The 25,038-nt window shown below is 37.4% G+C and overlaps 1 protein-coding gene across 1 annotated transcript; it reads left to right on the top strand.

The window, feature by feature from the left end:
• Positions 1–892: 892 nt before the first annotated feature.
• LOC136846895 (protein PBMUCL2-like) lies at positions 893–3,242 on the top strand. The gene is made up of 3 exons (XM_067118148.1): positions 893–905; positions 2,003–2,320; positions 2,641–3,242. Exons 1-3 carry the CDS (start codon positions 893–895, stop codon positions 3,240–3,242), a joined length of 933 nt encoding a protein of 310 aa, XP_066974249.1.
• Positions 3,243–25,038: the final 21,796 nt, after the last annotated feature.

The raw sequence follows: 25,038 nt of genomic DNA, 5'->3' as shown, positions 1-25,038 counted from the left end.
CGGGATAATAAATATTTTCGTGGACTTCCACGTTACTGAAGAATGGAAAAATTTGTATACTTGTAACCTTCTTAATGACATTAGAAATTACTGCGCATTGTTATAATAAATACTTCAACGAAGTCAAATCCGCTTAGCTGGTAATTGGAAAGACTTGATACACATTTTTTTTAACAAGATATATAATTAATACATTACACCTGTCATTTGGGCATAAATATCTTATTTTGTCTAAAGTTGTCTGATTTTGTAAGAGGTTCATTTTCTCTATAATTTTACAGAGTTTTATTGTAACCTATGCAAGACATTATATATGCTATTATCTTTAGTCTTTCTAGGCACCATAAACATTGTGACTTCTGTCTTAATGGTACTTGAGTAACTATAAGCACAAGGCTTTTCTCTCCTTAATGTGTTACTGATCTTGATGTAACCCAAGTATGGGTTACATAACTAAGAAGTCACTGCAATTTGTACAATATTTAAAATTGGTGACTGTGATTAAAAGACTCCATATATATATACTGTCAACGAGCTCGAGGAAGGATTAAAAAAGCAAAAGTTTACAAGATCCTTTGTGTTGTCACACCTCCTAAGGTTCAAATAATACAGGCACAAAGTCACCTCTTCAACAACAATACATATCCTTAAGCTAATAATTTCCAAATATTTTTTTTCTTTATAGTACATGGGTTAACAATGTTAATTTTCATATCAGTCCCAGTATTCGTTAACTGAGCACTGTACCACTTAAGTCATGATGCCGTCTGACACATTCCCAGCTCACAAAGACAGTAGGGCCGTGTTTCTTTGGGATCGAAAGACCTGAGGAGGTTTCAACTAGGGCCAAGGCATTAGAAGTCGCTAGTGATGCTATTGGGGTTCAACGAACATGGGTTCTCATGGTGAGCGCTCAGCAATAATGACAGGTTATTTTTTACCCGCTTCCAAACCATCATTTGAGGCCCTTGTGTGCGATCACCTTGGCATGATCTATGGGCTGTGGGCTCTGAAATTTCTGAAACTCCACATAAAATTGTAGCTGGTGGTTCTAAAATTTCTAAAACTTCACAAAGAGCAAAAAAGCTGTAGCTGGTGGCCCCAAAACATCAAACAAAGCTGCAACTGGCGACCTGAAAACATCAAACAAAGCTGTAACTGACGACCTGAAATTTATCAAACAAAGCTGTAACTGGCGACCCGAAAACATCAAACAAAGCTGTAACTGACGACCCGAAAACATCACACAAAGCTGCAACTGGCGACCATAAAACATCAAACAAAGCTGTAACTGACGACCTGAAAACATCAAACCAAGCTGTAACTGGCAACCCAAAAACATCAAACAAAACTGTAACTGGTGACCCGAAAACATCAAACAAAGCTGTAACTGGCGACCCTAAAACATCAAACAAAGATGTAACTGACGACCAGAAAACATAAAAAAAAAAAGCTGTAACTGGCGACCCTAAAACATAAAACAAAGCTGTAACTGGTGCCCCTAAAACATCAAATAAAGCTGCAACTGGCGGCCCAAAAACATCAACAAAGTTGTAACTAGGGACCAGAAAACAGCAAACAAAGTTGTAACTGGCAACCCGAAAATATCAAACAAAGCTGTAACTGGCGAACAGAAAACATCAAACAAAGCTGTAACTGGCGGCCCGAAAACATCAAACAAAGCTGTAACTGCCGACCAGAAAACATCAAACAAAGCTGTAACTGGAGACCTGAAAACATCAAAACAAAGCTGTAACTGGCGACCCGAAAACATAAAAAAAAAACTGTAACTGGAGACCCGAAAGCGTCAAACAAAACTGTAACTGTTGACCCAAAAACATCAAACAAAACTGTAACTGGCGATGGGAAAAAATCAAACAAAATTGTAAATGGCGACCGGAAAAAATCAAACAAAGCTGCAACTGGCGACCCGAAAACATAAAAAAAACTGCAACTGGCAACCTGAAAATATCAAACAAAGCCGTAATTGGCTACCCTAAAGCATCAAACAAAGCTGCAACTGGCGCCCTGAAAACTTTAAACAAAACTGTAACTGGCGACTCTAAAACATCATATAAAGCTGCAACTGGCGACCTGAAAACATCAAACAAAACTGTAACTGGCGACCCTAAAACATCAAACAAAGCTGCAACTGGTGACGTGAAAACATCAAACAAAACTGTAACTGGCGACCCTAAAGCATCAAACGAAGCTGCAACTGGCGACCCGAAAACATCAAACAAAGCTGCAGCTGGCGACCTGAAAACATCAGACAAAGCTGTAACTGGCGACCCTAAAACATCAAACAAAACTGTAGCTGGTGACTCGAAAACATAAAAAAAACTGTAACTGGCGACCTGATAACATCATATAAAACTGTAACTGACAACCCAAAAACATCAAGCAAAGCTGTAACTGCCAACCAGAAAATATCAAACAAAACTGTAACTGGCGACCCAAAAACATCAAACAAAGCTGTAACTGGCAACCTGAAAACATCAAACAAAGCTGTAACTGCTGACCAGAAATTATCAAACAAAACTGTAACTGGCGACCCTAAAACATCAAACAAAGCTGTAACTGGTGACCCTAAAACATCAAACAAAGCTGTAACTGGCGACCCTAAAACATCAAACAAAGCTGTAACTGGTGACCCTAAAACATCAAACAAAGCTGTAACTGGCGACCTGAAAACATCTTATAAAACTGTAACTGGCAACCCAAAAACATCAAACAAAGCTGTAACTGGCGACCCTAAAACATCAAACAAAGCTGTAACTGGCAACCTGAAAACATCAAACAAAGCTGTAACTGGCAACCTGAAAACATCAAACAAAGCTGTAACTGACGACCAGAAAATCTCAAACAAAACTGTAACTGGCGACCCTAAAACATCAAACAAAGCTGTAACTGGTGACCCTAAAACATCAAACAAATCTGTAACTCCCGAGCATAAAATATCAAACAAAACTGTAACTGGCGACCCAAAAACATCAAACAAAACTGTAACTGGCGACCCAAAAACATCAAACAAAGCTGTAACTGGCGACCCTAAAACATCAAACAAAGCTGTAACTGGCGACCTGAAAACATCAAACAAAGCTGTAACTGGCAACCCGAAAACATCAAAGAAAGCTGTAACTGGCGACCCAAAAATAAAATCACCCATAATTAACCTTTCGGTCGCCGACTTCATGAGACAGGGAGAGGAATTTGTTGGTCTGTCAGGGTTAACGGAGTGAAGTTTGCAGGATCGTCAGCGCATGATCCTGTGCATGAAACTTTCATCCAAAAGCTTAATGAAAGCTCTGCAATGTCTCTTTACTTAGAGAACCTAGTATGGACCACTGGACTTGAAACCAACTGAAGCAAAGCGATGCCACGCATTGTCTAACGTCGATTACCTCATCCACAAAAATGTATCTTACTCAATCGCACATAACGACGAGACAAGAACGGTTTGTTAATATTAGTTTTTTTAATAAATTATCCTTTATTTCACATTGACTTAAGGTCTATAACCACTTTACCGCACAGATTTCTCAATTTCTCCCAAGTGTACAGCTCAAGGTATAACAGATGTTTCCGGTACCACGAAAACCAAAAGGAAAGAAACGCAATATAGAAATACAGGCGAACACAATTAAACGGAACGACATATACAAAACAATTATATAATATTGTTAAATGAAGCAAGCCTTGTATCAGCAAAAATTCATCCTGAGTCAGCTAGAGTTAAAGGCAAATCAATAATAATAATAATAATAATAATAATAATAATAATCTGTGAGGCCGGATATTCCTCATATTTGTAATATAACAAAACACCTGGCTACTTTGGAATAAATCTCGGGTACACTCATCGTCTGGTACACCAAGAGTGGGTGATTAACGACGGCCATCATCCTGTCGTACACCTTTGTCTGCTAACATGAAGGACTAAACTTTACTTGCGTAATTTCCCTTGATGAAAATAACATACCACGCTGTCCAAAGACAAAGCAGATAACACGCAAGCTGTTGTTTTGTGCAGTGTGAAGACAATAATAACCCAGCGCTGCTGAGAATAGTGATGATGATAGTGAGAGGCAAAATTTGGCGATTCTATTATTTTGGTTTGAGGTCGAAAGCCCCATGCCCGTCTTCGCCCTGGACGTCAACAGGGGCACAATAGTGTAACGCCACGACCCTATTTACCTGGGATTAGAACCTGGGTCCTGAAGTTTAAGTGTCGAGTTCCTTGTTTAGCAAAAAGGGGGCAAGTTTGTGCATGAATGAACACACACACACACACACACACACACACACACACACACACATATATATATATATATATATATATATATATATATATATATATATATATATATATACATATCACACACACACACACACACATATATATATATATATATATATATATATATATATATATATATATATATATATATATATATATATATATATATATATATATATATATATATATATATATATATATGAAAGTAATCAACACCAAAACACTTGTGGAACAGAAATAAATTTCTGACTCACATCAGGATCGATGTGTGTGTACGTGTCTGTGGGATGCGTGCGTGCGCGTATATCAATCTCGGTTGTGTGAATATATATATTTCTAAGCGCTTTATTTGTTTAGAATTTCGTCGATGTATCTTTTCATTTTGTTTTGTATTATTTAATTTTCTTATTTCCAATTGTCATTCTTAGTACGGTTGTGTAGAAGACACTGAATCTGAACTGCATTGAGTGCCACCTGTAATGAGTCAATTACTCACTTAACTGGAAAACAATAATATGCAAGATATATTCAAGTAAGACCATTCGTTCATCATTCACTGTTAGGAAATAAATATTTTATTCCATAAATCTCAGTTTGCTTCTCAACCTGTATGGCAAACCATCAAACTTTACTCCAGTTTTTTCCTCTGTTGAGTTTTTCTACCCTTCGCATTTAATTTGTGTTCTTTCTTCATCTATCAAACATACAGCATCTATCTATTTGCCAATTCACCGACTGTTTCCCCCCCCCCCACACACGTGTCTTGAGACGCTCCTCCCTTATCTCTAAAGGCGCGAACAAACTTGTTTGCATATCCACGTATCATATCATCGTTATCACCCAGCAATACGATACGGTGCAACAGGGTTATGTATCCACTTGTTGCATGTCTGCGTGTCGTATCATCGTTGCGTAGTGCAACAGTGTTATTCAATTTCTTTTTGACTGAACGTGCAATGGGATAATGTCACGCTCTTCGGCTTCACGAGGCTATTTGAGTTGTGTATCATTTCTCAGGCGTGACGGCCAAAGACCGACAAATGGCGGACCGAGCACGGTGCGTATCTTTGTAGCATATTTTGACACAACGGTGCAACGCTTCCCTGTCCACAATGATACATAACGATGACAAGGTGCGTGGATATGCAACATGCGTGTATGCGTCTTCAGATGTCAATTCCCAAAACTCAAAACTGTAATTCTGATACAATTTGAGAGTCTTCTATTTGTCTGTTCTCCACTGAACTTGCAGAAGTTTGGTGGCTTATTAGTCTCCGAAATGCAGTGTGTCTTTGTGAAGACAATGGATACCTTGAGGTATGGTGTCGTCATCTCTAGCGGGAGGAAGCCCTCTCACGTAGTCTCTCACCTATCTAGGCCGTACACCTACCTAGGCCGTACCCCTATCTAGGCCACAACAGCACTTCAATGTCCTAGTTTGGAACCATCGCCCCTTGGCCTAGTCAGAATTTTGGGCTTATTATATGACTCACCGGTGCGCGAATATTTCGTCACAACAAAAGAAAATAATAGATTATTGTTAGATTACCTTGTCCTCGTGGTATTACAGGATATTACTCACTTGAGCAGACGCTAAACAGAATTTATGATCACCTAGCCTCTGACCTATCTGGTCTTAATAGCACTTTTTCTAGTCAGACATTTGAGACTTATTATCTGACTCCTTAGTGTGCTAATTTCTCGTCAAAATCGAAGAAAAACAAATATAAACATACGCACATATATATATATATATATATATATATGTATGTATGTATGTATATATGTATGTATGTATATATATATATATATATATATATATATATATATATATATATATATATATATATATATATATTCATGATGTTGCCTTGAAATGCATACATCCTCCGATAATTTTGACATATTTACTTTTTTTCATGTGTTATATATATATATATATATATATATATATATATATATATATATATATATATATATATATATATGTGTGTGTGTATGTATGTATGTATGTATGTATGTATGTATGTATGTATGTATGTATGTATGTATGTGTATATATATATATATATACTCGTATATATATATATATATATATATATATATATATATATATATATATATATATATATTCATGATGTTGCCTTGTAATGCATACATCCTCCTATAATTTTGGCATATTTACTTTTTTTCATGTGTTATGTGTAATGATAATGATTGTTGAAGTGTCATATTTAGTTTGGCATCAGATCTCAAAAGCACTAATGATTAAATAACTTAATAGCGTAATTTAGAATTGATAATACAATTTTAATAGTAATGTAGTTTAGAATAATATCTTTCTTGATAAAAGCGTAGTATATGAACACGTGTGTGTCCAGCAAAGACTTGTTTCATTTCAATTGTCATCAGTTGAGATAAGAGAGAACGCTTTTTTTTGGGTTAGTGATGACAGGTTGGAATAACAAATGCTGATTCGTCCCATACGAGCTCAAGATGAGTGATTTCATGTTGTTACATGCGTTGTTCGAGTCACGTAAGCCACTTTGAGAGAAAAAACATGTGTCTTGATCAGTTACGTCATGTTTTGTAAGATTGCATTCAAAACGTTTTGCTGGGATGACGTCACTTTCCTTCTAGAAATTTCTCCATGGTATCTCGCACTCAAAATGCTTTAATGACGTCACCTCCCTGCTTCTTGAACTTTTTTGTATCTCGCACCCAAAATGCTTTAATGACATCATGTAATTGTTTTACGTGTTACTGGAATTCTAAAATCTGTTTCATTCTGATTTCTGAGACCAGTTAATTTGGTTCTCTCTCTCTCTCTCTCTCTCTCTCTCTCTCTCTCTCTCTCTCTCTCTCTCTCTCTCTCTCTCTCTCTCTCTCGTTCTTAGAAAGAGATTACTTTTAATGTAGTGTTTTGGAGTCACGTATTAGCATTAACTTTTGAGATCTGAATTTAGTAACGTTATTTAGTTTGTAAGGGCGCCTGGTAAAAAGTGTGTTTTGTGGTAACGCAGCTGCAGCAAGTGATTTTACAGAGGTTTTCACAAGTTTGTGTAAGATAACGTGAATTTTACTTATTAATACCATGGTATGATAAGTTAGGAAATTTTGACCGAGTGAAATCATTACTGTATTTTTGTGTTTTTCTGTTTGCAATCTCTTCATATTTTCACATTTTTTTATGATTGTAATGTAAAATTTATTTCCGTAGTATTTTAAATGTTTCTTGGTAATTTAACATTACATACTTGATTTAATATTTTATCTATTAAGATTTTCCTTTCAAATCTTGAGCAATTCTTGATAGTTTAAATTTTGCTTAATTAATTTAAATTCCTGATAAAGTTTTTGTTAGTTTTGTTTCATAGTTTAATCTAAGACTTAATTGAGTGTTGTGTTATTTTCAAGTACTAATAAATTTTTCAGACTGTGAATTCTAATTATAAACTCTGAATTTAAAAATAAATTTTTGTATTTAATGTTTTTAGAAAAACAGTGTTTCATTTATTGATCACCAGTGAGTAGGATTGATGTGTGTGCATAAGGCAAGGTGATAAACATGTTTTGTTCTTTTAGTTTTGCTAAAGTGAATTAAGACCAGGGAAACAGTTAGAGTTGTTTGATGGAGTGATGCCCTTTTACTCTAGAATATTTCCAGTTTAATTTTTGATACCTCACACATATTCTGATAAACTTAGTTTGATTTTTCAAGTAATAAATAAGTTTTTTCTTAAGGGATCACTGTTACCTTTAGAGTACTCAGTCGTAATAATTAATGTTATGAGAGTTCAGGTATCTGGCTGAAGTGAGGTATATTTTTGAATTTTGAGATTAGTTGTGTAATAACCAGGTACTTGATACGCATCGTGACAATATTGACCATATAAACAGACGAACCACTGTCCCAGTAACCATATAAAAAAAAGAAGTGCTTTTCCTACATAGACAGACGAACCTATGTCCCAGTAACCATATAAACAGATGAACCTATGTCTAGGTAACCATATAAACAGACGAACCTATGTCCAAGTAACAATATAAACAAGAGAAGTGCTTTTCCAGTAACCATATAAACAGACGAACCTATGCCCCAGTTACCATATAAACGAACCTCTGTCCCAGTAACCATATAAACAAAAAAGTGCTTTTCCAGTAACCATATAAACAGATGTACCTATGTCCCAATAACCATATAAACAGACGAACCTATGTCTCAGTAACTATATAAACAAAAGAAGTGCTTTTCCAGTAACCATATAAACAGACGAACCTCTGTCCCAGTAACAATATAAACAAAAGAAGTGCTTTTCCAGGAACCATATAAACAGACGAACCTCTGTCCCAGTAAAATATAAACAAAAGAAGTGCTTCTCCAGTAATCATATAAACAAAAGAAGTGCTTTTCCAGTAGCCATATAAACAAACGAACCTCTGTCCCAGTAACCATATAAACAAAAGAAGTGCTTTTCCAGTAACCATATAAGAAGACGAAACTATGTTCCAGTAACCATATAAACAAAAGAAGTGCTTTTCCAGTAACCATATAAACAGACGAACCTAATTCCCAGTAACCATATAAACAAACGAACCTCTGTCCCAGTGACCATATAAACAAAAGAAGTGGTTTTCCAGTAACCATACAAACAGACGAACCTATGTCTTAGTAACCATGTAAACAGACGAACTTATGTCCCAGTATCCATATAAACAAAAGCAGTGCTTTTCCAGTAACCATATAAACAGACAAACTTATTTCCCAGTAACCATATAAACAAACGAACCTCTGTCCCAGTAACCATATAAACAAAAGAAGTGCTTTTCCAGTAACCATATAAACAGACGAACCTTTGTCCCAGTAACCCTATAAACAAAGTAAATGCTTTTCCAGTAACCATATAAACAGACAAACCTCTATCCCAGTAACCATATAAACAAAAGAAGTGCTTTTCCGGTAACCATATAAACAGATGAACCTATGTCCCAGTAACCATATAAACAGACGAACCTCTGTCCCAGTAACCATATAAACAAAAGAAGTGCTTTTCCAGTAATCATATAAACAGACGAACCAATGTCCCAGTGGCCACATAAACATAAGAAGTGCTTTTCCAGTAGCCATATAAACAGACGAACCTCTGTCCCAGTAACCATATAAACGAGGGACGTGCTTTTTCAGTAACCATATAAACAGACGAACCTATGTCCCAGTAGCCATAAAAACATAAGAAGTGCTTTTCCAGTAGCCATATAAACAGACGAACCTCTATCCCAGGAACCATGTAAACAAGGGACGGGCTTTTCCAGTAACCATATAAACAAACGAACCTATGTCCCTTAACAATATAAACAAAATAAGTGCTTTCCGAGTAGCCACATAAACAGAACAGACGAACCTATGTCCCAGTAACCATATAAATAGACGAACCTATGTCCCAGTAACAATATAATTCGGGCCAGCCCTAGGAGAGTTGTTAATCAGCTCAGTGGTCTGGTTAAACTAAGATATACTTCAGACGAACCTATGTCTCAGTAACCATATAAACAGACGAACCTATGTCCTAGTAACCATATAAAAGAAGAAGTATTTTTTCGGTAGCCATATAAACAGACGAACCTATTTCCCAGTAACCATATAAACAAAAGAAGTGCTTTTCTAGTAGCCATATAAACACACGAACCTATGTCCCAGTAACTATTTAAACAAAAGAAGTGGCTTTACAGTAACCATATAATATACAAAACAAGTGCTTTTCCAGAAACCATGTACCAGTAACCACATAAACAAAAGAATTGCTTTTACAATAGCCATATAAACAGACGAACCTATGTCTAGTAACCACATAAACAAAAGAAGTGCTTTTCCAGAAGCCATATAAACAGACGAACCTATGTCATTGTAACCATATAAACAAAAGAAGTGCTTTTCCAGAAGCCATATAAACAGACGAACCTATGTCATTGTAACCATATAAACAAAAGAAGTGCTTTTCTAGTAGCCATATAAACACACAAAGCTATGTCCCATAACTATTTAAACAAAAGAAGCGCTTTTCCAGTAGCCATATAAACAGGCGTACCTACTGTATGTCACAGTAACCATATAAATTGAAGACGTGCTTTTTCAGTAACCATACAAACAGACAAACTGCTGTCCCAGTAACCATACGAACAAAAGAAGTGCTTTCCCAGTAACTATATAAACAGACGAACCTATGTCACAGTAACCATATAAACAGAGGAACCTATGTCCCAGTAAACATATAAACAGACGAACCTATGTCCCAGTAACCATATAAACAAACGAACCTCTGTCCCAGTAACCATATAAACAAAAGGAGTGCTTTTCCAGTAACCATATAAACAGACGAACCTATGTCCCAGTAACCATATAAACAGACGAACCTATTTCCCAGTAACCATATAAAAAAATGAAGTGCTTTTCCAGTGAGCATATAAACAGACGAACGTATTTTCCAATAACCATGTAAACAAACGAACCTCTGTTCCAGTAACCATATAAACAAAAGAAGTGTTTTTCCAGTAACCATATAAACCGACGAACCTCTGTTCCAGTAGCCATATAAAGCTAACCCTATGTCCAAGTAACCATATAAACAAAAGAAATGCTTTTCCAGTAGCCATATAAACAGACGAACCTATGTCCCAGTAACCATATAAACAAAAGACGTGCTTTTCCAGTAGCCATATAAACAGACGAACCTATGTCCCTGTAACCATATAAACAAAAGAAGTGCTTTTCCAGTAGCCATATAAACAGACAAACCTATGTCCCAGTCACCATATAAACAAAAGATGTGCTTTTCCAGTAACCATATAAACAGAAGAACCTATGTCTCCGTAACCATATGAACAAAAGAAGTGTTTTTCCAGTAAACATATAAACAGACGAACCTCTGTTCCAGTAGCCATATAAAGCCTAACCTATGTCCAAGTAACCATATAAACAAAAGAAGTGCTTTTCCAGTAACCATATAAACAGACGAACCTATGTCCCAGTAACCATATAAAGAAAAGACGTGCTTTTCCAGTAACCATATAAACAGACGAACCCATGTCCCAGTAACCATATAAAGAAAAGACGTGCTTTTCCAGTAACCATATAAACAGACGAACCTATGTCCCAGTAACCATATAAAGAAAAGACGTGCTTTTCCAGTAACCATATAAACAGACGAACCTATGTCCCAGTAACCATATAAACAAAAGACGTGCTTTTCCAGTAACCATATAAACAGACGAACCTATGTCTCAGTAACCTTATAAACAAAAGAAGTGCTTTTGCAATAACGAGATAAACAGACGAACCTCTGTCCCAGCAACCATATAAGCAAAAGAAGTGCTTTTCCAGTAACCATGTAATCAGACGAATCTCTAGCCCAATAAACTTATATAAGACAAACTTTGTCCCAGTAACCATATAAACATATGAACTGCTGTCCCAGTAACCTTACTATATAACTGTAAAGGGACATACCACTGTTCCAGTTACGTTTCAGACCAAAACGCAATGACAAGAATGCCGAGCCTATGCACAGTTAATTCCTCAAGTTAGATAGCTATACCATTTATATGGCTGTCTCCAGTTGACTAACAACAGTTGTACGCGGAAGATAAAATACTCGCTTTATGCATGAGGTGTATTTTGACCCTGATACTGTTTGTTGGACAATGAGTGGAACTGCGTAAAGATAAGGGTTGGTCATACCTGTCCTCATGATGTGAAAAATTACAACAAATATTTTACAATGACAACTACTGGAAAAAGCTTTTTAGATGTAAGTCATATAACTCAATACAAGGCAAGAAAAACAATAATGATGCGCGTCAGATATGAAAATGTCTGCGTGACGACTTGACGCTCGGGTGAAGCAACTGGTGCTGTGGAAGGTTACTGCGCAGGGAGTTCAGCATCCAAGATTAAGCCGTTAGAGAACGGTTACGTCAGTGATCGTTGTCTTGTCTTTTTTTAGCGAGCCACCCCCTACTAGAGGGAGAGGCTTTACACTGAATAAATAATAATAATAATAATAATAATAATGGGAGTAGATCTTCTCTCAAGCAAGTATTATTGAAAGAAATCACTGCACCAGCTGCATTGATCTTGTATAGAGTCTTCTCTATTTTCCTTGTAACAGTTTTCTTGCTGTTACTACAACTGGCCAGTAATGCGCTGATGTGATTCATCAGGAGGAGTTAAACTTTCAGCGAGTCCGATTATTTCTATTAAGAGTAAGTAAAATTTGGTGAGCATAACCTGTAGGGCTTACGTTAGGAAGGCCCTCACCCACTGTTCATCCTGGCAGGATTCTCACAATGAGCTTGACCGTGTCTCCCAGATGCTCGTGAATAACGGGTACTCAACCCATCAAATCAATAAGGAAGTTCACAAAGCTCTGGATTGTTGGTACAACGAGAGTGAGGGGCTGCAGCCACATCCCCATGAGAAAATCCAGCTGTATTATAAGGCAAGACTGCACTCATGTTACCGTCAGGATGAAAACGCACCAGAGCAAATTATCAGGGAGAATGTGATTCCCACTGAAGCCGACAAAGAACTTGAACTTGTCATCTATTACCGAAATTGACGTACCAGTGACCTAATCATGAAGAACAATCCAACCCCGCCAGCAAGAGATCCCTTGAAGCAGACGAATGTAGTCTACCAATTTTCATGCCCCGGTTCTTGCACTGGAATGACTACCATGAAGCTGTCCAAAAGAATTTCATGCCATGCGCAGGAAGGATCTGCTAGGACAACACACCAGGAAGCCATCTCCCGCAACGATATTAAAAAAACCAGGATAATAGGGATGGCTCCTGACCAGCGACTGCTAGAGGTGCTCCTTATTCAACAAGAGAAGCCTTCACTCAACACAACGCAGGAAGTGCTTTTCCTCCCCACCAGCTTAAGATGAAATATACCAGGACACAACAATAATACCAGACCAAACGATACCCCCAGCCATAGAATAACTGATGATACAAACAACCCAGCAGTCAATGAAAATTCAAGCCTCCGTGACATTGCACAACAAATTCCTAATGAGGTGGGCAACCCAGCAGCCAATGAAAATTCAAGCCTCCGTGACATTGCACAACAAATTCCTAATGAGGTGGGCAACCCAGCAGCCAATGAAAATTCAAGCCTCCATGACGTTGCGCAACGAATTCCTAATGAGGCAGGCAACCCAGCAGCCAATGAAAATTCAAGCCTCCGTGACGTTGCGCCCAGCAGCCAATGAAAATTCGAGCCTCCGCGACGCTGCACGACGAATTCCTAATGAGGCGGGCAACCCAGCAGCCAATGAAAATTCGAGCCTCTGTGACATTGCGCAACGAATTCCTACTGAGGCAGGCAACCCAGCAGTCGCTGAAAATTTGAGCCTCCGCGACGTTGCGCAACGAATTCCTAATGAGGCGGGCAACACTGCAATGAATGAGCTTAACAAAGCCCTCCAAAAAGGAAAGAACACAACTCCAGGATCAGACATGATCACATAAAGCATGCTGAAAAATATGGGCCCAGCAGCTAAGGAAGTACCTCTCCACATAATCAACAGAACATACACTGAGCAAGTCAGACCCACACAATGGAATCAACAAAACACACAGCCAATTCCCAAACCCAAGGAACCAAACTCCTACAGGCCCACCTCTCTCATCGGCTGCATAGAAAAGACTGCAGAGAGAATGGTACTAAACAGACTCCTATGGACAACAGGACCGCTACATCATCGACTATATGGTTACAAAGAAGGAATAGGCACACAAGAATGCCTAGCAGATGTAATGTCAACAATTAACAACAGAAAATCAACTGTAGTTTTTCTCGATCTAGAAAAAGCCTATGAACTAGCTAGCGCAGCCGTCATCCTTGCAACCTTGGTGGACAAAAGAGTTAAGGGTAACCTGTTAACATGGGCCAAAGGATACATGCAAAACAGACAAGCCAGAGTCACCTTCCAAGGAGCAAGCTCAGATTTTCTCAACTTAGAAAACGGAACACCACAGGGAGGAATACTTAGCCCCTTCCTCTTCAATGTACTGATGGAAAATGTAGCCACAATCACCCTCCCAGAAGGAGATGAAATTTTCATATATGCAGACGATGTGTGCTTAGTGAGCACACACAGGTACAGATCCTACCAAAATATGCAAAATGCAGTAACACAAATTGAAAATAGCTGTACAGATCTTGGTCTAAAAATCAATACAGCAAAAACCAAAGCAATGGCAATTAAACATGATCTAAACCCAAACGAAATACAACTCATGGGTGAACCCATTGAATGGGTAGAAAACTTTGTGTACCTAGGAGTAAATATCAACAAACAACTCTCTCCACGTAAAGAAATAGAAATACTCAAGCAAAAAATCAAATGCAGGCACAATGCCATGAGAAGAATCACCTCTCTAAAACAAGCAGTATACCACACCCTCAGAACTTTCTACATACAGACAATAAGGTCAACTGTTGAGTACGCAGCACCTGTCCTTACTCGCCTCACAAACAGAACAAAAAAGCTTGGAGGTAATCCAGAACAATGCCCTAAGACTCATCACAGGTGCACCCATGTGGACTAACTTGTGTCTTGAGAAACGAGACAAATTTACAGTCTCTAACTCACAGAATAGATCAGAAAAACATATCCATATTGCTAAAAACCTTGAAAGGTAACAGGAACTGCCCACTCAAGAGAGAAATCAAGAAAAACATTGAGCTTCACGAGGAACTAGACTCCCCCAAGACATATGCTGGCGACCTCCTAGCAGCTTTAAGGAGAGTAGAAATGCAAAATCAAGCTGCCGCACTCAAGGAAGACACGCCAATCACAGAGTACAAAGAACAAGCACCCTGGGAGCCTGAATTATTCAAAATAGACTTTACGATCCTCCCTGCAAGCAAAGAAGCATGCACTGCTCAACAGCTAAGGATAGCAGCCCAAGAGGCAATCAGGAAAACTGCAGCCACAAATGAATATTTTACGGATGGATCAGTAGATCTCAGCATCCCGGCAGCAGCAGCAGCTGGGGTCCACTCAACAACCCTCAAAGGATGCTGGAGGCTCTCTGACAATGCCTCCACTTTACAAACTGAACTAATTGCCATTGCAAAAGCTCTGGAAGACTCTCAGCATAGGGAGGGAAACACAACAATTCATACTGACTCAAAAGGAGCAATCCAGGCTATAACAAAAGAAAAGCAAAAGAAAACATCAGACTTCTATCAAGCATATGGGCAATCGCAAGCCACCATCAAAACAGGAACAGGCAAATAACATTAAACTGGATTCCGAGCCATGTGGGAATCCAAGGAAACGATGAAGCAGATTCTTTAGCAAAAAGTGGGTTGCTACACAGCAACATTAGTATCAAAATCAGCCCCTCGCTCACACAACTGAAAAACAAGGCAGCAGCACACTGCCAACTGCAGGAAGACAGCAAAGTCAGAAGAGCTGTTTTCGGTGGCTCAAAAACCGCCAAATGGTACATGGACACCGTAAACCTAAAATCACACAATATAACCAAAGACATGTTACGGGCCCTAGCAGTCATAATCCATCGGCTAAGGCTAGGATACCAATGCACATGGCAAAGAATAGTAGACAACCCCCAACCATGCAAGTACTGTGAAACAATCCCAGAAGAACCCCTGGAACACTACCTTCTTGACTGTACAGACACAAAACAGTTAAGAACAAGATATGAAGGAAATGAAAGAACCGCTACCCAAATAACAAAGCACATACTAGCAAACATTCATGAATTTGCAGGCTTCCTAAGCTCCTACCCACCACCACGGTAACTCTAAAGAATCCTTACCTTTAGCCACCCGCTCTCCTTCCCAATTCTTAAATCAGACACAACAGACCCGACCCCTACTTTAAACCAGACAACAAATCAAAAGCCATTCCATCTCATCTCAAACTGCTGACTCTTTAGAAATCACTCTCTCCCCTATCAAAATCACCTTTCATCCACCACAATCAACACCCAACAAATGCACAATACACATACACACACAAGAATTAGGACCGGACAAGGAATATGGCTTTAGATCATCACGAGCTGGCATACTAGCTACCTGTGCCTACTACTCAAATTCTTCTTTTTCTCCATCTGTTAGCCTCTCCCACTAGCTAACACTCACTGCTATCATACTTTTATCCTCATCTGATGGGTACCTTAGGGTTCAAAGAGGTTGCAACCTTGCCTGTTAAATCTTTTCACTTCAAAATCACCCCCACCAAAATCACTTTCATGTATCATAATAAAGTTTTCATCTAACCTACCCATCTCACAGACTCATCATCAACATTAGAGTTACGGGCTGCTCTAGGAGCAAGAGCCCGTGCTGGCACAAGGCCAGCTAAATCTGAAACAACAACGACAATAGCAACTGCCAACACCAGTCTACTCCGACCTACTGCCGCGATCATACTCACAAGAATCCGTGAGAAACGCTGGCCACTTCATGATTTTGACCTGTATCCAAATTCGATACATTTACCTCTACGAGTAAAAAAACCCTACGGGCTATGATCACCAAATTTGATTTACTCTTAATCGACATAATCGGACTCGCTGGAAGTTTAACTCCTGATGAATCACGTTGGCGAGTTACTCGCCGGTTGTAGTAACAGCGAGAGAACTGTTATAAGGAAAATAGAGAAGACTATACAAGATCAATGCAGCGATTTCTTTCAATAATAATAATAATAATAAGAAAAAAATTGCCGTTTCAACCGCATGAAGTTGAACAGGTGTCATTTTTCAATCTCTCTATGACCACTCTTTTCCGTTTGCATATTTGAACAAAAACGATGTACGCTCTTCTTATATATCTTTGTGGGCTGCTCTATGAGCAAGAGCCCGTGCTGGCATAAAGCCAGCTTAATCATAAACAACAACATTCCTATATATCTTTACGGGTTGCTTTATGAGCGAGAGCCCGTGCTGCCATGAAGCCAGATTAATCATCAAAAACAACTTTCCAATATATCTTTACGGACTGCTCTATGAGAAAGAGTCCGTGCTGGCATAACGGCAGCATATTCATCAAAACAACATTCCTATATATCTTGAAGGGCTATTTTATAAGCAAGAGCCCGTGCTGGTATAACGGCAGCTTCATCAGAAACAACATTCCTTTATATCTTGACGGGCTGCTCTGTGAGCAAGAGCCCGTGCTGGCACAACGGCAGCTTAATCATTAAAAACATCACGCCTATATATCTTTACGGGCTGCTTTATGAGCAAGAGCCCGTGCTGGCATAAAGCCAGCTCAATCATGAATAGCAACATTCCTATAAATATTTATGGGCTGCTTTGTGAGCAAGAGCCTGTGCTGGCATAAAGCCAGCTAAATCATCAAAAACAACATTCCTAGATATCTTGACGGGCTGCTCTATGAGCAAGAGCCCGTGCTGGCATAAAACCAAGAGCCCGTGCTGGCATTAATATGCCAGTACAATCATAAACAGCATTCCTACGTACCTTCTCTTTTGGTTAAACAGCTAGGCCTATTAGTCGAGTTGCCAACAGGGTGAACCTATGAATTTTTTATAGTACAAGGTTTTTTGGTGTATTTGCATTACTTGGGTGTTTTCTTGATATTTTAGAAAGGTTGTCCAAATGACGACCTTGGGCATCGTTTTTTATTAGGCAATAAAGTCCGCCATTAGTGAAAAAACTATTTTTCCCAATAACTCAGGACGTAAGCATGGAAATGAGAAGATGTTGGTATCTAACCTTATGTTTTTGAGGTTAAGGATTAAGATAAAAGCACTGATTTTACTGTATCATTCATTTTCAGCATGCTAATGGAAAATTCTGCGTGTAAAATAATTTCAGACTGATCCAAATGAAAACCGAGATCTCACTCTCTATAAAACTGAACATTTTACTAGAATTAATCTGAGAATATATAAAATCACAGCATCTTATTGTCAATATAAGGTTGCTTAACACTTTGCTAGGTAAAAATTACTCTAGAATTACTATTAGTGTGTTTCTTGAACATTAATTATATATATATATATATATATACATAGATAAGAAAAATAGCTCAACCAATATACGAGTATATATATATATATATATATATATATATATATATATATATATATATATATATATATATATATACATACATAGATAAAAAAATAGCTCAACCAAATACTCTGACGAGTCTTGTAAGCAAAATGAAAATCAAGAAAATAAGTCATTTGTCCTAGCTAATTATCATCAACATCAGAAATATCAGAGCTATCAGTTTCATCCAACTGGTCCAGTTTCAGCAAAAAGGGGTTATAGCATCCATCCAGACCTCCACAAACGCAGTACACACTGCAAGATATTTTACTTTGTGACAAGAACAAGTAGCATAACTACAGGCTTTGCCTTCTACTTTACAACCACAACTAAGTACGTCTATCAAACCAGGAGGAGCTGGTGGAATAGCAGCAATAGAAGGCGATGGCGTTGTGTCTTTCACATGCCATCCAAATTTCTCAATATCGACTTCTGGGGGTCCTGGCTGATCAGCAGCTTTCCATAATATCATCTGAAGATGCGCTCTTTGCACATGGAGAAGCAGGTTAGCATCTGTGGGAGGCCAGGCCATGATTCGCAGTGGCTTTCCTCTTTTTCTGGTATATATTTTATGGCGGGCTGCATTCATCGAGATACCCTGTGGCATACCATACAGTGCTGCGAAGAATTCCTGTCCTGTTTTCATAAGTTCATTTTCAGTAGCATTTTTCTTACCAAGTATTTCATCCAGTTCAGGGAAAATCCCTGACAGCAAGACATTTAGAGCACCAATCTTTCCTTTGCTGAATGGATATGATACATTATCACAACCAGTCAGTGAATGCATCACCAACAGTTGCAAACATTTAGGACTCAGCTTTTTGCAAATCTCATTTATGTTTATGACTTCTCCATTCCAAGAAGATGGAGGATATTAATTCTGAAAGCTTCTTTTTGTTGTCCTTCTTTTTCATGATGGCATCCCTACTTGGGAGTTGACTGGTAACGGTAAGGTTGTAGTCTGTAGTACCTTCGCCACCACGTCTCTGTCTCTCATGGTCCTTGATTGAAAGGTCATAATACTTATCAAATACCAGTATCTTTTCACAATATGTAGGGTATTTAGAAAGGTAGCTCTTCATGTTGTCAACAAGCACAGTTACTTCACCACCATGAGGCCATGTTATATGATATAAAGGTTGTTGTGCATCCACGATGATGACATCTGGGGCTGGTGCATTAGGTTGTAGAACTTTCAGACGTCTTGTAAGAGTAGATTTAGTGCCTTTGCGTAAGCAACCATACTCATCAATAATTGATGAAGGGACTGCACATAATTCATACTGGAAAATGTTTTCTAACTCCAGCTGGCGTTGTTGTCCTACCAAGAGAAGACGTAGGAAAATGGTTTTCAAGTCAAAAACAGTCTGTTCTCCCACTTTTATGCCAAGCTTTAGCTGCTCCATAGTTTTGACTGAGTTAGAAATTTTTGAATGAAATCCAGACGGTAGTGAATTACGGAACGATGCTACCATTTTTTCTCCAATTTGCAGTGCATCTTGTACGTTGACTTCACTTGGTGCAACTTTACCATTCACTATATTGTACAATGAAGGACAGTTAGCTTCAAGTGGATGGGAATGTTTATTCAATTCAACTTTTCCTTACTCAGGAAGGCGGATAATTGAGATATAATCACTACCCGTTTTACATAATATGCTATGCATACATACATACATACACACATATATATATATATATATATATATATATATATATATATATATATATATACTGTATATATATATATATATATATATATATATATATATATATATATATATATATATATATATATATATATATATATAATAGAGAGAGAAACTCATTCTTAGACAATCATTGCCATTGTTATTCATGTGCACTGTGTAGTTATTTAATACATACAAGAATTCTAATCTTTATACTAAGATTTTATAAAATAATATATTTAAGGACCTTATGTTAATCCTTGACCTTGAAAACATAGGTGTAGACTCCAAAATGTTTTCATTATGATGCTCGGATAAAACGATTTTTTCGAAAATACGATTTGGGATAATGGCGGGATTAATATGAGACTAGAAAACAATGCCCAGTGTTTTTTTTTTTGGACAACCCACTTCAAATACCTTGGAATACCCTTGGGATTGCATATCAAGCATAAAACCTTGTACTATAGAAAATTCATAGGTTCCCTATAGATTCCTATGGGGCGGCAACTCGACTATATCACAATTCCACACCAGGCCTCCGAATGCCTCTTACACCACATCGCACTCACGGCGAAATAAAATAAATGTAGCAATAGGTTGATTTCGAAATCAAATGTAAAAAGTGACGAAGAAACAGCGACTCGTGGATGACAAATGATGGAGGATTGTCAGTGTTATCAGAGATTGCCTATGATGCTCTGACGGCAAAATAAAATAATAAAAAATAAAATAAAATAAAATAAATAAACAGGATATAGAACGCCATAATCATAATCATCCGGTTGGTGAACTTCTGATCCAGAAACAGGTCTCGTACTTCCGTGAGGCGATGACGTCATCTCTCCCGGTCAGTCCTCCCTCCCGTTGACATTACCAACGGCGCATAAAGTTTTTACGTGGCTTTGATCAAAATACTCTGAATTTTTTAACAAAAAGGATATCAGTTGAACAGATTTTTTTTGTCCTTTAATATTTGTTTTATAAACATAACTAAATAAATTGGTGCTTCATGTGATATAATTATAAACCTCCAAAATAGCATGACATACCAAATTACCTGTTCATGCGTTTGCATTACCTTGAAAAAATTTTTTACATGATTTTTTCCATTTTTTTTTACTCTAGTTCTAGATATACTATCTGCCTTACTCTTAATATTTCTATTTAAATACCTCATTCTGCAAAAAATACTTATTCTTGCAAAATAAATTACAATTTCACTTGGTAAATCTTTTAATGCCAACTGAAGCTCAGATGCCAGTTTATCGATACACCCCTTTCCTTCCCAGAGAGTTTCACCATGAACTGCTTTAAACACATAATGGTTTGGATATGTCATCATCTGTCCATAAGACTCCCTTTTGGCTAACCAAAGCTTGAATTTGTGTTTTACTAAACTAAGGCATTAAGATACGTTCTAGCTCCCTAATCATATCAGAATTCATAGCTTCTCTCAATTGCTTATTCTCTCTTTCTAAAGTTTGTATCCGTTGTTTCAGTTCCTGTTGAGAAAGTTCTCCATTTCCGTAGTTATCATTATCTCCTGAAACTGAAGCCCAGCTTTCTCCACCTGCTAAAGTTTCATTTCCATCACAAAGCAGTTCGCCTATTTCCCTCTTTCTGCTACGCTTAGTTGCCCTATCTTCTCTCCCAGAACTTGCTGCTATCATGCCTGAAATATCAGTAATCCTTTTATTATTAAATGTCCTGTCTAGAAAACCAGTTCATTTACCTATGCATGTGTGGGTGTTTTTTATATATATATACTCAGGTTGCTTTCCAGACGTAGGCCTAACTGGATATTTATTTCAGACAATATGCACAGACATTACCTGTTTCATTAAAAAAAAAAGTGTCACAAGTGTTAAACAAGGAATTATAATATTTTGCCAACTCATGGTTAGTAGATTATTAAATCACATACAAGTTGCTTCCCAGACGTAGGCCTAACTGAATATTTATTTCAGACAATTATAAGGGGACTTTACTTTTCTGCAATTGCAGGTAAACATTTAGAAGTATATAGATAATTCTTGTTTTGAATAAAATGTTTCCTGGTGAACCTAAAACGATGCTGACACTGGTGCAAAGTATCAGGAAAATGGCTACCAAAATTGGGCTACTCCTATCTTACCAACATGCTGTCACTGGCAATGCAATGCATGGTAGCTATCATACAGTACCTTTATGCAGACAAACTGAAGGCACAGCATCATTCTTCAACTGTTTTTTCGGAACATTAAGAAGGCGGTGGATTTCAATTCGTCTTTTAAATCATCATCTTTAAAATGAGTTGAGCAAATGAGGGGATATTTGGTGTTAATCGGGTCAGCCCGCTTGCATGCAATTATCCATTTTACCCTTGTTCCTTTATCGTTCGGGAAACTGAAAAAGCTAATCCCTTTTCCTCTTGCGTTGCTGTAGCGGTTATTGCAGCCGTAAACAGCACAGTTATCCGGCATTATGTCACCATCAACACATAGGAAAATATTTGCTCCGCGTCCATCAAGATCTTGGCGTCCATCAGCTGACATTCGCGTGAATCGTGAGAGAGAGCTCGGGACCGGGAACCGTGACGTCAGCACATGGGAGTACGAGACCTGTTTCTCTAGATCTTGTTCTGATCCACATATGATCGGAGTGTGTGACACATGTTTCGTACTTGCCTTTACTATTATTATTATTATTATTATTACTATTATTATTATTATTATTATTATTATTATTATTATTATTATTATTGTACATAAATCTTTACGGACAAGGCGAAAGGAACATCAGTTTTCTAACGAATTTTATAAATCTCTCTCTCTCTCTCTCTCTCTCTCTCTTTCTTTCTTTCTGTCTTTTTTCTATCTATCTATCTATCTATCTACATATGTATGTATATACTGTATATATACATATATATATATATATATATATATATATATATATATATATATATATATATATATATATATATATATATATATATTTCTACGAATGTCCAAGGGATACTTACTTGATTCTGGGCGGCAACAGATGAACGCAAGGAGTTCTTTACATTATCAAGAAATCTACTGTATTTATTACACATCTGATTCACTATGGACTGCCCAAAATGCACAGGGACAGAATTCCCCTTAGACCCATTCTTTCCTTCATTAATGCTTCCAGCTATAAAATAGCCAAGTTCCTTGTCCCATTGTTTCAGCCCCTTACCAATAATAAGTACACTTTGACTAATTCGACCACCTTCAAAGACGAAGTCATTAAGCAAGACCCAGATTTGTTCATGGTTGGTTTTGACGTAGAATCGCTGTTCACAAATGTTCCTGTAGCTGAGACTATATACATCCTTTTTAAAAAGTTATTTCCGACTGATAATTACTATTTTAATTAATTTACCAAAATGTGTGTGTGTGTATATGTATATATATAATATATATATATATAAATATAAATATATATATATAAATAATATATATATATATATATATATATATATATATATATATATATATATATATATATATATATATATCATATTATATTATATTACACATTACCACAGGTGAAAAATAAGAGACGGGTTGTAGGTCCTGACAGGTTTCGACTTTATTTCCAAGCCATTGATGAAGGACTGAGACAAAGTGTCAGAAGTCACAAATATACACTGAATACTACAGAAACAGTAGTGACGAACATACACAACATTTGAGACTACAGATCCACCCACAGGTCGGTGTCAAGGTAGGAGTGGCCTTCAAAACTCATTTCGCTAAAATTCACAATATACTCTCAGGGAAAAATGCTGATAAACTTACCGACCATAGGAGACTACAGATCCACACTTGGCAGTTGTCAGGATCAGGGAGGCGGGGTGGAAAACTCATTAGCACTGCTGCCCCCTTACTGTGTTTATTAATATGATAATCTTATTTCCAAACATCTCTATTACCTACCTTAAAATTTAAACAATTTACAAATTTCTTTTGATGTTAAAGGATCAAGTTTATTCATCCCTTGATTGATATTCATATTATGGCTGTAACCTTCTTTTATAAAGCTAGATTCAATGATATTCCTTTCTAGTGTGTTATTAGAATATACAATCCTTTTTGCCCCTTCCCAGTTGATAGCATGATTGCTCTTAAAAACAGATGAAAACATTGATTTTTTAACCTCATTGCTTTGTCCGCTGTTTTCATCTATGTTTTTAAGAGCATTACGTGTATGTAGCCCTGAATATATTGATGAGGAAATAGATAAGATTAGGAATATAGGCAAGACGTTGAAATATCCTGACAGTGTATTAAACAATGCATTAGAAGCGGCAAAAAGACTATGTAACAAAACCAAAAAGAACCCTACAACACAAAAAATTTACTTGTACTGCCTTATAATAATATGAAAGATATCCTCCAGCTTCTTTAGAATTTTGGTGTTAATGTCGCATTTAAGAACAATCCAACAATTAACATGTACTTATCAAGAACTCTCCCGACAATAGTGAAGGGTGTGTATATAAAATTCCATGTAATCTTGTGACAACTTTTGTATTGGCCAAACGGGTCATCATCATCATCATCCAGGTGCCATATCCCCAAGGACGTCGGCAATCATGGCTCGCCACTCCTCTCTATTTCTGGCTCTCTGCAGCAACTGAGCTGCAGACATTCTTCCTCCAGTCATTCTCACCAATCCATCCATATATTTTTGTCTAGGTCTTCCTCTTGGCCGACTTCCATTGATTTTACCAGTGAGAGAGAGATGTTCTAGTTCTTGTCTTTTCACTATGTGACCCACAAACCGCATTTGTCTACCTCTCACTGAAGCCAAAAGTTCTCTCTCAATGCCTACTCTCTCTAATACCTGCTCATTAGTTTTCCTTTCTGTCCATGATATTTTCAGCATCCTTCTCCAAAACCACATTTC

This window comes from Macrobrachium rosenbergii, chromosome 16 (assembly GCF_040412425.1).
Source record: "Macrobrachium rosenbergii isolate ZJJX-2024 chromosome 16, ASM4041242v1, whole genome shotgun sequence".
NCBI lineage: Eukaryota > Metazoa > Arthropoda > Malacostraca > Decapoda > Palaemonidae > Macrobrachium > Macrobrachium rosenbergii.
Note: the sequence above shows the minus strand (reverse complement) of the source record. Positions and strands in the feature narration are given on the sequence as shown.